Source organism: Plecotus auritus (assembly GCF_963455305.1).
Source record: "Plecotus auritus genome assembly, chromosome: 2".
Taxonomy (NCBI): domain Eukaryota; kingdom Metazoa; phylum Chordata; class Mammalia; order Chiroptera; family Vespertilionidae; genus Plecotus; species Plecotus auritus.
In genome coordinates this window covers 185762282-185779394 of record NC_137771.1, presented here as the reverse complement: position 1 = coordinate 185779394, position 17113 = coordinate 185762282, and the positions used below count along the sequence as shown (strand labels likewise).

Below are 17113 nucleotides of genomic sequence, written 5' to 3'. Positions count from 1 at the left end.
CTGCTCATGCACCTGTGGGGACCAGAACTCTAGCCATGTTTCTCTAGAACCAGAGTCCCTCTCACCCACTGGCCCATTGCTGAAGCTTCAGCATGCCATGTAACTCAGCCCATCCAAGTTTATGAGAGAAAGCAGGGCTTGTTCTATCCTGCAAGCCTAGGATAGAACATCAATCACAACAAAGCTTGTGGTTAGGATTCCACAATGATTCAGCCACAAAGATAAATGGGCACCTCTTGTTTTGCCTGCCCAACATTTTTCCTCATTGTTTAGTAGGAGCACTCAGATTTTCCTTTGGGAAGTATCCCTCCTCCAATATCAGTCTGGGGAGTTTAGATGGAGCTGGCCCCATTTCTTAGACCATGGATGAGCATGGTCCAAGTCACATATTATGCCTCCCAAGCCAAAGTGATTGAGTCATGTTTTGGCACAGGAAAAAGCTGGTCCAAGTGAGGCCAATTTTAGAACTTTCTCTGGAATTATTGGGAAAGAGAAGGTCTCTTCCCACTGGAATCGCTGAGCTGGGAGAAATAAAAGTCTAGAGCTGCTGAATCTCTTCCTGCCTCCATGTGTGAGGACCCTCCCTGGGAGAGATATCAACACAGAGGAAAGTAGAGTCAAGATATGAAGAGACAAACTGAGTCCTGGTGACATTATTTGAGTACAAGGATCCAATTAGGCCTGAAACCAATACTCCTGGACATTTAAATTAGGTGAGCAAATAATTGTTTTAATTCTTAAACCAGTTTGATCTGAATATCTGCCATTTGCAATGCAGAATCCTGACTGGCACAACTGACAAGAGAAACCCTGAACAACAAATGGGCCTAAATGCCAAGAAGATGGTCTAAAAAGTGCCAGGAAAGGAAATGTTAAAATACTCTCAGTGTTGACATATAAGGCCCTCCACAGTCTTGTCTGTCCCCTTCCCCTCCCATGAGTAGCTACACTGAATGACTAGCAGTTTCCATCGTGTGCCTCTGTTTACATCAACACCATTGGGCTCCAGATAGGTTTTTCCATGTACGTTCTCTTGAGTCTATTTTTTAATGTCTCCTCTTCTATTCGATTATAAAGCATCTGAAGGGCAAGGGTTGTATTTTATTTCTCTCTTAATTCTTATTTACTGGGCCACAGTATACACTTAATGTTTGTTGGATGGATGGATGGATGGATGGATGGATGGATGGATTGATGGATGGATAGGTAACTACACATGCAGTGCAGTCCTGTACTTCAAGTAGGCCAAGCGGATTTGTTTATTTTACCCCACACTCTCCATCCACACATTTCTCCTCTAACTACCATGAGAATAAGTAATGAGGAGCTCCAAGACTGAGTGACCTGGAGCGAAGCATATGTGTGGAGAACTGTATTATCTAGTGATTCTCAAAACTGGAACCCCAGGCCCAGGATGTTTATCCCAAGCCCTCCTGCCTGAGATTTTACATTATAAAACATGGGGTTGTTCTTCACCTTAATTTGCTTTTGTGCATCTTCCACCTCCTTGCTGGAGATGAAACCTGGCTTCCCCTAACAAAACGCCACTTCCCTCACAGCCTCTTCAGTGATGTCTGGTCTGATTCTCACTTCCCACTAGGCAGGGAGCTGGGTCAGCACTGTGCTTACTGTCCACTGCCACATCCTGGCCAGGCTGTTGCCCCGGAGGCTCCTTATCACCGTCTTTTTCACCCCAGCCACGCCCCCACGCTGGCTTCCTTATGACCTCTCGGTCATTCATTATCCAGAAGTCAAAGACCAGCCTCTGCTTAAAGATTTTTATGAGCATTCCCTGATTCTGACCACTTAGGAACGCGTGAACCTACACTAGTCCCAATCCTCTCCCCCAAGTATTCAAATGTTGACACTTCCTCAGGCATAGATGTTATCCCTATTGTGATACATGTGTTCCAGACTTATCCCTCTGCCAGCTGCCACAGAGGAGTCTGGACTGGCAGGCCTGTTTTTCATCCAGAGGGAAAGGGGAGGGAGACAGGAGATCCTCCAGCCAGGGAGGAATTTTAAAGTCAGAGGTGAAGAAGCAGCCACCAAGGTTGGCCTACATTCAGAGCTGCCCAGGCCAGGGCCTGCTACACTCACTAAGCCTTGCACCATAATGTCTCTATTTCTAATTGGTCCTACCAGACAGAACTTTCAATAATTTTAACCAAGATCTCAGATCACTTTCCTGCTTATAAACTCTTCCATGGCTTCCCACTGCCTATAAGATACATTTCAAACACTTCATCTTGACCCAACAAAATCTTTCAAGGTCTGACCCTGCCCATTCTTCAGCTTTATTGGTCCAGACATGTCCTTTACTCCAACCCTACTCTTCTGCTTCTGGTTCCCATGTTTATGTTGCATGATGCCTTCCCAGATGTGTATTCTTTTGCCTGGAATGCTGCCTGCCTTCTCTACCTCATTTGGTCTCTTCTGGCCAATGCCTATTCATCCCTTAAAACTCCGCTCAGCTATTACCGCTTTCAGGAAGTCTTCTCTGACTGCTTTCTCTCCAGTCTGATTTAATAAGCAAAGCTCCATCATAGCACTTATCACCTTTGACTGAAACATTGATTTATACCTGTCCTTCTCCACTAAGTGTCTGTGATTTCAAGGTCAAGCAGAAGCCATAACTCATTCATCTTTGTAGACTCATTACCTGGCATAGAGTAGGCACTTAATAAATTCATGTCAATTGAATGAATACATGAATGGATAGATAAATGGAATTTCACTAACCCCACTCAGCACTACAGTACTGAAAGCTTAATATTTTGTGCCACTCCCTCCACCCAGACATTTTCACCTTAAGAGAGGTTATATACACTGAGTGGCCAGATTATTATGATCTCTGAACGGATAATAATCTGGCCACTCAGTGTGTGTGTGTGTGTGTGTGTGTGTGTGTATTTGTATTTATATATAATACAAATGTATTTTTTTAAAAAAGAGATCATGATGTGTTTTATGTAGAGTAAGTTCAGGTTTATAAAGAGCTGGATATCAAGGGCATTTTGGTGTCAGGGAATTAAGGGAGGGACAGATGTCCAGTAAATAATTCCGGGAAGGTGTGGTTAATGAATACAACACACACACACACAAGACAAAGAGACAAATTTCCTAATCTCCATTCTCTTTGTCTTGTGTGTGTGTGTGTGTGTGTGTGTTGTATTCATTAACCACACCTTCCAGGAATTATTCACTGGACATCTGTCCCTCCCTTAATTCCCTGACACCAAAATGCCCTTGATATCCAGCTCTTTATAAACCTGAACTTACTCTACATAAAACACATCATGATCTCTTTTTTTAAAAAAATACATTTATATTATATATAAATACAAATATATATATTATATATATATTATATAAATACAAATATATATATTATATATATATTATATAAATACAAATATATATATTATATATAAATACAAATATATATAATATATATATATATATATATATTAGAGGCCCCATGCATGAATTCGTGCATGGGTGGGGTCTGGCCAGCCTGGTCATGGGGAGGGGACATGGGCAGTTGGCCGGCCTGCCTGCTGGTCAAACTCCTGGTTGAGGGAACAATTTGCTTATTAGCCTTTTATTATATAGGATATACACTGAGTGGCCAGATTATTATGTGTTCAGAGATCATAATAATCTGTCCACTCAGTGTAAATGACCCATTATTCCTCAATTAAAGGTCAAATCACTGGTGGTATACTGAAGAAGTCTGGTTTTCATAGCAATTACTAAGAATCCTCTTCCCCTCCATCTCCAGTTAATTTATTAATGAGATAGACATATTTTGCCAACCCAGCCTGCTATCCTGGGCTTTGAGGATACTGCCAGTCACCTAGAACTTTGCTAAATTTTCTAATCTCCATTCTCTTTGTCTTGTGTGTGTGTGTGTGTGTTGTATTCATTAACCACACCTTCCAGGAATTATTCACTGGACATCTGTCCCTCCCTTAATTCCCTGACACCAAAATGCCCTTGATATCCAGCTCTTTATAAACCTGAACTTACTCTACATAAAACACATCATGATCTCTCTTTTTTTTTTAAATAAATCTTTATTGTTCAGATTATTACAGGTGTTCCTCTTTTTTTCCCCCCATAGCTTCCCTCCACCTGATTCCCCACCCCACCCCATGCCCTTAACCCCCGCCACTGTCTTCATCCATAGGTGTAAACTTTTTGTCCAATCTCTTCCCGCACCCCTCACACCCCCTTCCCCCTGAGAATTGTCAGTCCACTCCCTATCTATGTCCCTGATTCTATTATATTCACCAGTCCATTCTGTTCTTCAGATTTTTTATTCACTTGATTTTTAGATTCACTTGTTGGTAGGTATGCATTTGATGTCACTTTGTTGTTCATAATTTTTATCTTTACCTTTTTCTTCTTCTTCCTCTTCTTAAAGAACACCCTTCAGCATTTCATGTAATCCTGGTTTGGTGGTGATGAACTCCTTTAGCTTTTTCTTGTCTGTGAAGCTCTTTATCTGACCTTCAACTCTGAATGTTAGCTTTGCTGGGTAGAGTAATCTTGGTTGTAGGTTCTTGCTGTTCATCGCTTTGAATATTTCTTGCCACTCCCTTCTGGCCTGCATAGTTTCTGCCGAGAAATCAGCTGACAGTCGTATGGGTGCTCCCTTGTAGGTAACTAACCGTTTTTCTCTTGCTGCTTTCAAGATTCTCTCTTTGTCTTTTGCCCTTGGCATTTTAATTATGATGTGTCTTGGTGTGGTCCTCTTTGGATTCCTCTTGTATGGGGTTCTGTGTGCTTCCTGAACTTGTAAGTCTATTTCTTTCACCAGGTAGGGAAAGTTTTCTGTCATTATTTCTTCTAATAGGTTTTCAATATTTTGCTCTTTCTCTTCTTCTGGCACCCCAAAAATTCGGATGTTGGTACGCTTAAAGTTGTCCCAGAGGCTCTTTACACTATCTTCATATTTTTGGATTTTTTCTTTTTGTTTTTCTGGTTGGGTGTTTTTTGTTTCCTCATATTTCAGATCTTTGGTTTGATTCTTGGGGTACGTTGATCTACAGTTGAGTTTCTGTATATTCTTTATTTCAGACAGTGTATGCTTAATTTCTGACTGGTCCTTTTCCATTTTTTTGGCATTCTCATTAAGATCCTTAAAGGTCTCACTAAGTTCCTCAGCGGTTTTTAGAAGATTCTTGAGTAACCTTATAAATGTGGTTCTGAACTCTATGTCGTCCAGTAGTTTGCTTTCTTCCATTTCTCTCATTTGTGACATGTTTCTTGGTCTCCGCATTTTGCTGCTTCCTTGTGTTGATGGAGTGGCTTTGTGTGGTAGGTGACCTATAGGGGCCAGTAGCTCAGCCTCCCCAATCACTTGAGGTGGACGCCTTTGGTACACCCCTTTGTGGGCTGAGTGCAAAGTCTTGGTGTAGTTAAGCCTTGATTGCCTTTGGTACACTGGGAGGAATTGACCTCCAGGCTAATTGTCTGTGAGGACCCGCTGTGTCTATAATGGAAGAACTGCTGTGCTGGAGACACGCTTATGGGGCAGGACTTGTTTCAGTGGGGCTTTGGTGCTCACTGAGTCTGCCTCTTGAATGTGTCACTTATGGATGTGAGGAGTTGAAATCTGGTGTCTCACTCTGACCACTAGGTACACTGGCTTCTGGATTTCCAATGGGGTGCAGGTCAGCTACTGTCTGAGGCCACCCAGCAAGAGCTATAGCGAGAACTGCAGTTTTCTCCTCTTTGCTTGGGGTTTGGAGGTTTTGGAGCTGTCTGACCCTGGCTGCAGGTTTGCTAGGTTAAGCTGCAATAGGGCAGACCATTCATATGCTAAAGCCGCTGCTTAGAGCTTGGGTGGGTTTGTAGGTTGTGCGGGGCGGGGTCTCAGGGCGTCACTGGGCTAGGGCGTGGCAAACACCTATGGCTGCCAGAAGTAGGCTCTGCGTCTCCAACCCTGTTCCCACGTCCCGCGCCCCAGCACAGTAAACAATTATTCCTGAGCGCAGCCCTGAAAGCAAGCCTCCCTCACTTTCCGACCCCACGGCAGACAGTCCAGCTTCTCCCCATAGGAGTTTGGGTCCCCCGCGTCTCCCCAGAAACTGGAGTTCGGAGTAATCGGGAGCTTATCTCCCTTCGGGTTGAAAACAGCAGTGCTCCCGATTCGCACGTCTCCGTACCTCAGCTTTTCCGCGCTTGTGCACCCCTCAATGCTGTTTGCTCTTTCCTTCTAGTTGTAGAACTTCCACTCAGCCAGCTTTCCCGTGGTTCTGGGTGATAGACGTTTTGTCTTTTAGTTGTAGTTTTGAAATTGTTGTGCCAGGCAGCAGTTTAGGTGTTTACCTACGTCGCCATCTTGGATCCTCCCCATGATCTCTTTTTTTAAAAAATACATTTTTATTGATTTCAGAGGGGAGGGGAGAAAGAGATAGAAACATCAATGATGAGCGAGAATTATCAGTCAGCTGCCTCCTGCACGCCCCCTACTGGGGATCAAGCCCACAACCCAAGCATGTGCCCTTGACCAGAATCGAGCCCGGGACTCTTCAGTCCACAGGCCAATGCTCTATCTACTGAGCCAGACCAGCTAGGGCCATCATGATCTCTAGAATGCCAGTCAGCTCTTACTTGTCCCTGAACCTAAATCATTATATGTAAACCTGCTGGTAGTTAATCTTATAGCCCACCAGAAAGAGCTATGATGCAATTTTTGGGTTGATTGTGGGGTTTTTTTTAATATATTTTTATTGTTGATAGTATTACAGATTATCTCCCATTTCCCCCTTTACCTCAACTCCTTCCAGTCCATGCCCACCCACCTCCCCAGATCTTCACTAGGGTTGATTGTGTTTTAAAGTCATAGAGTATAAACACTCCTTTAATTATTGTGGCTTTAAAGGTTTCCATAAAAAAGTTTAATGTAATAAAAGAATGCTTACCCTTAGCTGGTATAGAACATATAGGTTGCCTAAGTAATATTCCTTCAAAGTAAGGGAGACTTATCTGTATACAGAAATAGCTTCTCCAAAAGAATTTAAGATGGCTTATACTAAAGCAGCAGAGGTATGATAAAATACAAAACAATAAGATAAGAAATAAGGCCCAGCCCTAACTGGTTTGGCTCAGTAGATAGAGCGTCGGCCTGCGGACTAATGGGTCCCAGGTTCCATTCCAGTTAAGGGCATGTACCTTGGTTATGGGCACATCCCCAGTAGGTGTGCAGGAGGCAGCTGATCGATGTTTCTCTCACATCGATGTTTTTAACTCTCTATCCCTCTCCCTTCCTCTCTGTAAAAAATCAATAAAATATATTTTAGAAAAAAAAGAAATAAGGCCCAGCCATGGTGGCTTAGTGGTCGAGCACTGATCTATGAACCAGGAGGTCACAGTTCAGTTCCCAATCAGGGCATATACCCAGGTTGCAGGTCTGATCCCCAGTCATGCAGGAGGCAGCCTATCAATGATTTTCTCTCATCATTGATGTTTCTATCTCTCTCTCCCTCTCCCTTCCTCTCTGAAATCAATAAAGATATTTTTAAAACATAAGAAATAAGTAATTAAAGTAAGAGGAGAATATAACACTGAAACCTAGGCTAAAAAAAAAAAAAAAAGCCAATGCAATGAGCTTCCTGATAGCCAAAGCAAAACAGAAATACAGTAAGTCGACTAATAAAAGAAAATAAATCAGGATTTGCTATCCCTCTTTAAAGAACATTTGTTTTCCTTTTGTCCAGTGCCTTCCCCTTCTGGGTAACGTTCTGGTTCAAATGGCGTACACACACACCCTCAAGTCTTTGACCAAAGGTGGACTCTTGAATCAAGCTGGACTGATCATTATGCCCCACCTCCCTGGTACAGTGATTGGTCTAGGATTGGGTAATTGGGTCTAGGAGCTGGGCCAATCAGAGTCTTTCCCAGGGGTTTCAAACTGAAGCTAGCCCTCCAGTTTCTCTCTGGAATCAAAGTCTCAGAGCTGCCAACAGGCAAACTCCCAAACATGTGGCAGATCCATCTGAGAAATGCCACCTGAAAGAAAAGCTGAGTGAAGGTGGAGAGAAAGCCCCTGACTGCATTCAAGGCCCTAGTTCCTCTTCCCCCTGGGCTCTGCTGCATCCTGGCCCTTCCTATGGTTTGGTTATGTGACCAGATATCTTCCTCTTTTGCCTGAGCTGATTTAAGTTGAGTTCCTATCCCTTACAACCAAAAGAATGCTGACTAATATAGAGTATTGAACAATGTGATCATGGTGAGCTCCAAGGCAGTTTTACCAAAAGCACAGATGTTCTGCATTGGCCAGCTTTTCCCAGGGACTGTTTGATGTTTACTATATTAGAATCTAGTTCTGTAAAGGCATTTTCATGTAGGGACGGTACATATCCATGCCCTTGATGCAGGGATAAAGCTCAGAACTTGATATATTAATGACAAAAGTATTTCTCTGTTGTGTTGTAGTTGAGAGCTGCATGGAACATTATTCAAAAGAGGAGAAGACTGCCCTGGCTGGTTTTGTTCAGTGGGTAGAGCATCGGCCTACAGACTGAAGGGTCCAGGGTTCAATTCTGGTCAAGGGCACATGCCTGGGTTGTGGGCTCGATCCCCAGTGGGGAGTGTACGGGAAGCAGCTGATCAATGATACTCTCTCATCATTGATGTTTCTATCTCTCTCTCCCTCTCCCTTCTTCTCTGAAATCAATAAAAAATTTTGAGGGGAAAAAAAAAAAGAGAGAAGACTAGATTTTTTGGTCTTAATTGAAAGAAGATTCACATGCCCTATACACCAGGGATGGAGACGACAGAGATGACATTTTATTGAAAATTCAAAGGACCTGATTGCACTTCTACCCTGGGGCTGCAACCCCCACTGAGAAGACCTTTTTTAGGATTGGAAGGCAGATCAAGGGTCATAGATCTATAGTACTTACATATAACCACCTTAGTGATTCTGCCAAAAGGAAAATATTAAAAGTATAAAATACAGAGCCCAATGCTAGAAGTACAAACAATAGTTCACTGGAGTTTACCAGGCATACCAATTGTGGCAGTAGCAATTCTCAACACTTTTGCCATTATTGAGGTTTTTAATCCAGACCCAGATGGCCTTAACCCATTCTTGTTTTCCTTTACATTAATTCTATCACCTACACTTGCTGGCTCCTTTTTAGACACCTTACACATTATGGAGGAAAAACCAAAGGATTACAACATCTAAACACAGCTTAAGAATAACCTCTCAGCCACATTCCTGCCATCCAGTAGTTGGTTAATATATAATAATGATTAATAGATTGTGTCCACAATACCCTCCCCATTCCTAGCCTCATGTTTGATTTTTGTAGCAAGTAGTCAAAGTCCCCTCATCATATCCTCAGGAAACCAGACCCAGAGACAGGTACTGAGGTACAAGGCAGGGACCAAGACCAGGCAGGGATTTCAACATTGGCCTCAACAAAGGAGCTTACTATTGACTCAGACTCAGCCTAGAAGCTTTTATATTTATATAAGAGAAGCCAGTCTTCAGTAAGACTGAGAGAAGCCTCAGAACCCCTCTTTTTATCACCAGGACTCCTCTCCTTCTGTCCACTCTGGGAATCATAACATGGTTGCTCTCACAGGTCAACATCATTTATGGAGTGTGTCATAGTCATCAGTGAGTTGCTCCCCCACCAAATGGAGAGAACCACTGGTTTAAACTGACATCCTTTGGAAGGTGGCCCCCTCCAATGACTTTGATGTGGGGACCTGTTCAACATAGCACAAATGACAGCTTTATTAGTAGTCTTATAAAACATTTTAAAACATTAATGAGTGATAAATCTATGCTTCCCTCAATTTTTCTGCCATGAACATATTTGGACTCCTTGGCATTTGGCTCTTTGACATTTAAGGTATGTTATGAGCTACTTTCGAAGCTTTATTCACCCTCACCCTTTTCTCAGTCTCAACTCTACATATTTTCCCAACTTCCTCATTCCACTTGAAACTTTTAAATAGGCTCTCAAAGGGAACTACATCGTCTTTGTTTACTGCCACCATGGTTTTCATATGCCACTAGATAATAGTTGGGCAGCAGGCCCAGAGAACATGTATAGGATGATGGAAGTGAGGAAGATTGGATTTTCTGGTGCATTGGACCACGTGAAAGATTATTATGGAGAGGCTATGAACAAATGACATCCCCAAAGCAAATGGAAAAAGTGAATTGCTAATTTCAGGAAAAGCAAAAGATTTACAAGAAAGGAAATGTAATCATATCACACAATTTGGCTCAACAGGAAAGAATGTTTTTAAGGACATAATGTAAACTCTTAATACAAATTTATCAAAAAAGGTGATAACATTATATTGAGAGATTATAAAGAAGAAAAGTATATGGTAAAAGAATTAAGTATAAGTGCTAAGTCCTTATTAGACATACTAGGAATTCATAAACATCTAACACTGAGAAATCAAGAAAGAGCAATATAAGCATATTTGGTAGAAATGTAAATTTAATATCAAAATAAACAGATAAATGTTGAAAATGGTGGGGTGTGGTGGGCAAGACTGAAGTAGAGGAGGTAAAGATAAATTTTTGTTTTTTATTATAAGCCTTTAAATACTATTTGACTCTGATAACTATTTGCATACAATACTTTGATAAAAATAAATTTTAATTTTAAAAAATATGTGAAAATTTGAAAGGCTATCTCACCTAATAAAAGAGTAATATGCAAATTAACCATCACTCTGCTACACCCACAAGCCATGCCCACCAGCCAATCAGGAGCAAGTATGCAAATTAACCCCAACCAAGATGCCTGCGACCACGGAGTAAGCAGGAGGCTTGGGTTTCCCCGGTAATGGAGGAAGCCAAGCTTTCAGTACACCCTGGCCAGCCTAGGCCTCCACTCAAGGCTACAAAGTTTCAATTATGGAAGATAAATAAATCACAACAAAATGGCTGCAGCCACCGAGCAAGCAGGAGGCTTGGCTCTGCTCAAGGCTACAAAGTTTCAATTATAGAAGATAAATAAACCCCAGATACCAGGGCCTCCGCTTGGGTCACCAGGAGGCATGGCCGGCCTGCATACCACCACAGGCCCCTCACCCAGGCCGCCCCATGCCCCAAGGGAACCCCCACCTGGATCCGGGACACCCTTCAGGGCAAACCAGCTGGCCCCCACCCATGCACCAGGCCTCTATCCTATCTAATAAAAGAGTAATATGCAAATTGACCATCACTCCAACACACAAGATGGCTGCCCACATGTGGTCAAAGATGGCTGCCCCCATGTGGACACAAGATGGCCAGCAGGGAAGGGCAATTGGGAGGGACCAGGCTTGCAAGGGAGGGCAGTTGGGGGTGATCAAGCCTGCAGGGGAGGTTAGTTAGGGGTGACCAAGCCTGCAGGGGAGGGCAGTTAGGGGCAATCAGGCTGGCAGGGGAGCAGTTAGGCATCAATCAGGCTGGCAGGGGAGTGGTTTGGGGGTGATCAGGCTGGCAGGCAGAAGCGGTTAGGGGCAATCAGGAAGGCAGGCAGGTGAGCAGTCCTGGATTGTGAGAGGGATGTCTGACTGCCCGTTTAGGCCCGATCCCAGTAGGATCGGGCCTAAATGAGCAGTTGGACATCCCTCGAGGGGTCCCAGATTGGAGAAGGTGCAAGCTGGGCTGAGGGACACACACACCCGTGCACGAATTTCGTGCACCGGGCTCTAGTGAAGAAATAATTCACAGAAAAAGAACTTCTTTAAAATAAGAGAAATGCAAATTAAAACTAAATTGAAGTACTGTTTCTCATCAACCAAATTGGGGAAAAAAAATCCAAGTTTGAGGCCATCCTTTTTTGGCAAGGCTGTGGGGAGTATAAAATGATAGAATCAGGCAATAGCCACTAAAACTGCAGATGCATTTCTCTTTGATTCAGCAAACCCTCTTCTAGAAACGTACCCCAGACACTCTTGAGTGCCTATGAAATGACATGTGTGTAAGGTTATTCATTACAACACTGTTTGTAAAAGCAAAGGATTGAAAACAACCCAAATGCCTGTCAGTAGGTGACTGGCTAAATAAAGTATGGTTCCATCACTTAGTGGAACATATTTATGTTCTCAATGAATAAAGATTTATTTTAAAAACCTACATAATTTTACAAGCAGCTTCCAGGCCCACCTCAGCTCCGAGGGCTGTCAGTGCCTCTCAGACAAAGCAAACTCTCTGCCCTTTCAAAGGCTGAGCATAAAGGGAACTTGGCTCTCAACCCCTTTCAAAATCTTAGAAACAAAGCAAAACGGGCAGTGAGGCAATGTCAGAGTTAACGTCGGTCCAGGTTCAAATCCCTCTTGGCACTTTGTTAGCTGAGACACTCGGGCCTTGGTTCCTCATCTGTAAACGAGGGCGACATTCTCTCCCTCCCAGGGTTGTTGTGGGACAGTGTATGGGACACCGGGGCCTCGCCCACAATGAGTGCTCAACAACTCAAGAAGTTGTTATTAATAATAGTACCAGAAAAAGGAGTCCTGTCTCCAGGATTAATGTGCTCAGGAGAAGAGGACAATCATCTTGGAAATACCAAGATAAGAGTCAAGGCACTGCGCTGAAGAAAAGAATAGAAGGAATTTCCCTTCATGACCAGGCAGTTTGGGAAGAGACTCTTCAACCACAGGCAGAAACGTGCACCATGTGGGCACCTCCAGCTTCTCATTGCCTCCACCTCCTCAGGGGACTGGCGAAGTCTTTCCTTCCCTAAGAAGCCTACACAGCAGGATGGGGAGGACTGAGCACACACACCTTCTGTTTAGGATGAGAATCCCAAGGATCAGAGAAGCCACTGATGTACTCGAGAGCACACAGCCCGCAGTCCTGTTCCACAGCCAAGAGGAACCGCTAATCGGGTATACATTTTATGATAGCGTTTTCCAGTGATTCAAAAGAAAAAGACTAATTCTAAAAGTGAGTACTCAGGCCACAGAGCTAAGTTATCTTTCATTTACTTCTCAACGGGGTTGTGATCAATGTGAAAGCATATGGTCCATATTGGTGGAGTAAGTAATGTGTTTATCATATCAACCCATCGTTATAGCTGGACCCATGCTTTACCTTTTATATGCTTCCTGTGGAATGAAGCCCAAAATTTAGTAGCAGTTTGTACTGCAGTAAAAACAAGTATTTCCAGAATGTGCCCAATCCCTGCTCCAACAATGACCAGACATGTAATATTGGGTTGCCATTTCCTCCTCGGTAAAAGGGCATATCAGCCACCTTCATTGCGTTGTTGCAAAAATAAAATCAGGTAACTGTCTGTCTGGCACTTAGCAAGCACCACTTCCCACAAGCCCAGCCCTCCCCTTGCCTTGTCTACATATGGGGTTTAATCAGTTCAACAACAACCTCCTGACCCTGTTCTTTGAATTCCAAAGAAAAATATTCCCATAAGCATCTCAAAAAAAAATTTTTTAAAGAAACACTTTGATGATATGTAAATAGTTTTTCATTTCCTCAGCCAGAAACAAGAGTTAAGAACAATCTCTTTGAGAAGAATTATAAGGGTATTTCTTTTTCAAATTCCCCAAATATCTCTTCATCCATATTTCCTTTGGGGACTGGTTCCCACCATGTCTACATTAATCTGGATCCAGCTGTATTCACTGGGTTCCTGATTCTCCCACATTCCTACCCTAGGCATTTGCTCATGGTAACCATTCAATAATTGGTTCTTAGTTTCACCAAGCAGAATGAGGTGACAAATTTCCACTGTGAGCATCTGCTATATACTAGGCGTGTGTGTCTCAGATTTCATTATCACAACAATCCCATCTGACAGACAACAACACAGAAACTTAGAGCACTGAGTGACTTGCATAAAGTCCCATAGTCAGGAAGGGGCAGAGTGGCATGAAGCCCAGGCCTCCGAGTTTGTTGTAACTAGGAGCCTCTCTCTTCTAAAGCACCTTTGTAACAGCTTTCCCTTCTCACCCACCCCCTCAGCACAAACAGAAATCCCTAATTTTCAGCAAGTCATTTGAAAACTGCAAAAGAGGGGCCATATCCTTTTCTCTACCTCTATTGGTGAAAAATAAACATCATGTTTCCAACATACTAGTCAGACCAAAGGAGGGAAAATCCCCATGACTTCAGTAATTTTCCATCCTTTGGAACAAGGACATATCACACAGAAGATTTACCAAAATATATAAACATTGCTTTTAAGTAATACTAATCTCTTAATATGGCTTAAATTCTAAAATCTAAGGTTGAATAGCTTTCTTTCTTGTATCTTGAATAGACACACAAGCCTAAATAGATATACAAACCATAAATTCAACAGCCAACTCGTTAGATTGGGCTCTCACATGAATACAGAGATTCCTGATAACTTGCACCCCAATTTGATCCTGGTCTGAGGCGTGCTGACCTGAAATAGTTGCTGGCTGCTGCAAGCACCACGCGGTGGCAGGAGAATTCCTGAATGTCCACACACAAGATGACATCTGTCAGAGCATTTTCCACTCGGAGGGTTTCCAGGCCATTCTGCAGAATTAAGGAGAGTCCCGTGTCGTCAAATTTTGCCTTACCACCATTTAAGATTTCTACCAGGTCTCCCCTTTTCTGGGAGGGTTCATCTGTAGGAGGTGCCAGTGGCTCTTCCAAACTTTTCTCTACCACGTCTCCCATAGTCCAGATGCGCCTTTGTCCTGCCATCAACATCCAGACTGGAGAAGTGCCCAAGTTTCAGGCAGGTCACATTGCAGAAGCTGAGCGGATTTCCTGTGTAGGGCCCTGCACTTATCACCAGCTGTCACACACGCATAACAGGAAGTCTCGCACTTTCTCATCCTGTTACTACAAACGCCAATAAGTCTATTCTTCTTCTTTCTGTGAATATTCACAAGGTTAGACGTTACTTAGAATGGAGTGTGTAGGAAGGGGCTCCGGGAGAGGAGGGGTGGCTTCTTAAAGTCAGCTATTAGTGTTGTGCAGTTATTTTGGTCCACCTCCCCCCTCATATCCGTAAGCAGGAAGCCTCTGGTTCTGGTTATTACGTTTGTGCTCCTGGTGCTTCTATAACTGAAGCTGTCCATGAGGAGATGGGCAGGGGGAGCTCTACAGTTCTCCCTCGCCATCCTCCCAGGAGTCTAAGACCCCACGGTGAGCCCCACAGAGTCTCTTGGGAACCTTGGAAAGCATGCTTATCTCTGGCATTCTCATTTCTATCAGCTCTGCACATCTTCAGTCTTTGCCTTCCTCCCTGCTCAGGGGAAAACAATGTCATGACAAATATTAACATTCCCCACCCCCCTTTCCAAAATATCTGTTGTTTCAGATATGCAGGGCCGAGGAGTCGTCTCCAGAAACTCCATCCCCAGGGTCTTCTCTCATAGAAGACCAATCAGGGTAAGTCTTTGGATTGCCTTAGCAAGTCTCTAATCAGCTTGATCTCACCCAGCATCTATTGGTCATGCATCTAGCTGTGGATCATGAAGCATTTCCATTACCTCTGTAGGTCTCCATTGAATACTAATACTATCTTATTATTCAACTTCCACTATATCCTAGGACAGTTTTAGAAGTTAGTGTATTTTAATCTTTGTAACAACCCACTGGGGGTAGATATGACTTTCCTCATTCTACAGCTAAGGAAACTGAAGCTCTGCTCCAGTGAGTGGCAGGGCCCCGTTTCATTGGGCTCCAAGGCCACTCTTTTCTCCACCACCATAAGGCTCTCAGAGCTGCAACATCATGTTGACCCTAACTCCTGAGTGTCCCACAGAGAGAACTGCAAGGCCTGCCTGCCATGGCTGCACTATCCGGGTGCCTTGCCAAAGTGGCCTTACTGTCTCACTCCTGCTCTCACTAGCCTTCTAGATGTGGGGAGCACTACCAGGCCTCCTGATCCACAGGAGTTCAGTCCTCTCACTGTCCTGCTCAGTGGTGCCTGAGCCTGCTCCAGGAGTCGTGATTGTGCCTCAGCTCTTCTCTCCCATAGATAGTTACTCTTAAAATCATGATTTTTGGCCCTACCTGGTTTGGCTCAGTGGATAGAGCTTTGGCCTGTGGACTGAAGGGTCCCAGGTTCAATTCTGGTCAAGGGCACATGCCTGGTTTGTGGGTTCAATCCCCAGTAGGGGGCGTGCAGGTGGCAACAGATCAATGATTCTCTCTCATCATTGATGTTTCTATCTCTCTCTCCCTCTTCCTTCCTCTCTGAAATCAATAAAAATATATTTTTTAAAGGCACACATTCCCATTAATATATATTTTAAAAAATCAGGGTCTTTGATATTCCACCAAACTTGCTCTTTATTTAGAGCTCTGACAATCAAGATGATTTGGACTTCAATAATAGAGTATCCCATCAAAAGTGGGTTCATGCCAGGCCAGCATGGCTCAATAGTTGAGTATCAACCTATCAACCAGGAGGTCACAGTTTGATTCCAGGTCAGGGCATATGCCTGCGTTGCAGGCTTGATCCCCAGTGTGAGTCATGCAGGAGGCAGCCAATCAATGATTCTTTCTCATCATTGATGTGTCTTTCTTTCCCTCTCCCTTCCTCTCTGAAATCAATTATATATATATGTATATATATAAAATATGCTAATTAGACCAGACGTCCTTCTGGACATATACATATATATGTATGTATGTGTATATATACACACTAGAGGCCCGGTGCACAATTCGTGCATGGGGGCGGGGGGTCCCTCAGCCTGGCCTGCACCCTCTCCAATCCATGACCCCTTGGGGGATGTCCGTCTGCAGATTTAGGGATCGGGCCTAAACCGGCAGTTGGACATCCCTCTTGCAATCCGGGACCGCTGGCTCCTTACCGCTCACCTGCCTGCCTTCCTGATCGTTCCTAACCACTCTGCCTGCCTGCCTGATCGCCCCTAACTGCTCTCCCCTGCTGGCCTGATTGCCCCTGACTACCTCTGCCTTGGCCCCCACCACTGTGGCTTTGTCCAGAAGGACATCCGGTCTAAATAGCATATTACCCTTTTATTAGTATAGATATTTTTAAAGTGGGTCTCACATTACAGGAAGCCAGACGTTTGGAGTCCCAAGTTGATCCAGAAGCCTAGTAATGCATCAAGGACACAAGATTTTTTCATCTTTCCATTCTATCACCCTCAATGTGATCCA

General features: G+C 43.6%; 1 protein-coding gene across 1 annotated transcript in view; it reads right to left on the bottom strand.

The window, feature by feature from the left end:
- Positions 1-14681, bottom strand: part of KLHL6 (kelch like family member 6) — a 55106-nt gene extending 40425 nt beyond the window's left edge. The window contains exon 1 of the mRNA XM_080655614.1: positions 14388-14681. Coding sequence (XP_080511740.1) covers positions 14388-14680 — 293 coding nt within the window. The 5' untranslated portion in view covers position 14681. The remainder of the gene's footprint in view (positions 1-14387) is intronic.
- Between the last annotated feature and the right edge of the window lie 2432 nt (positions 14682-17113).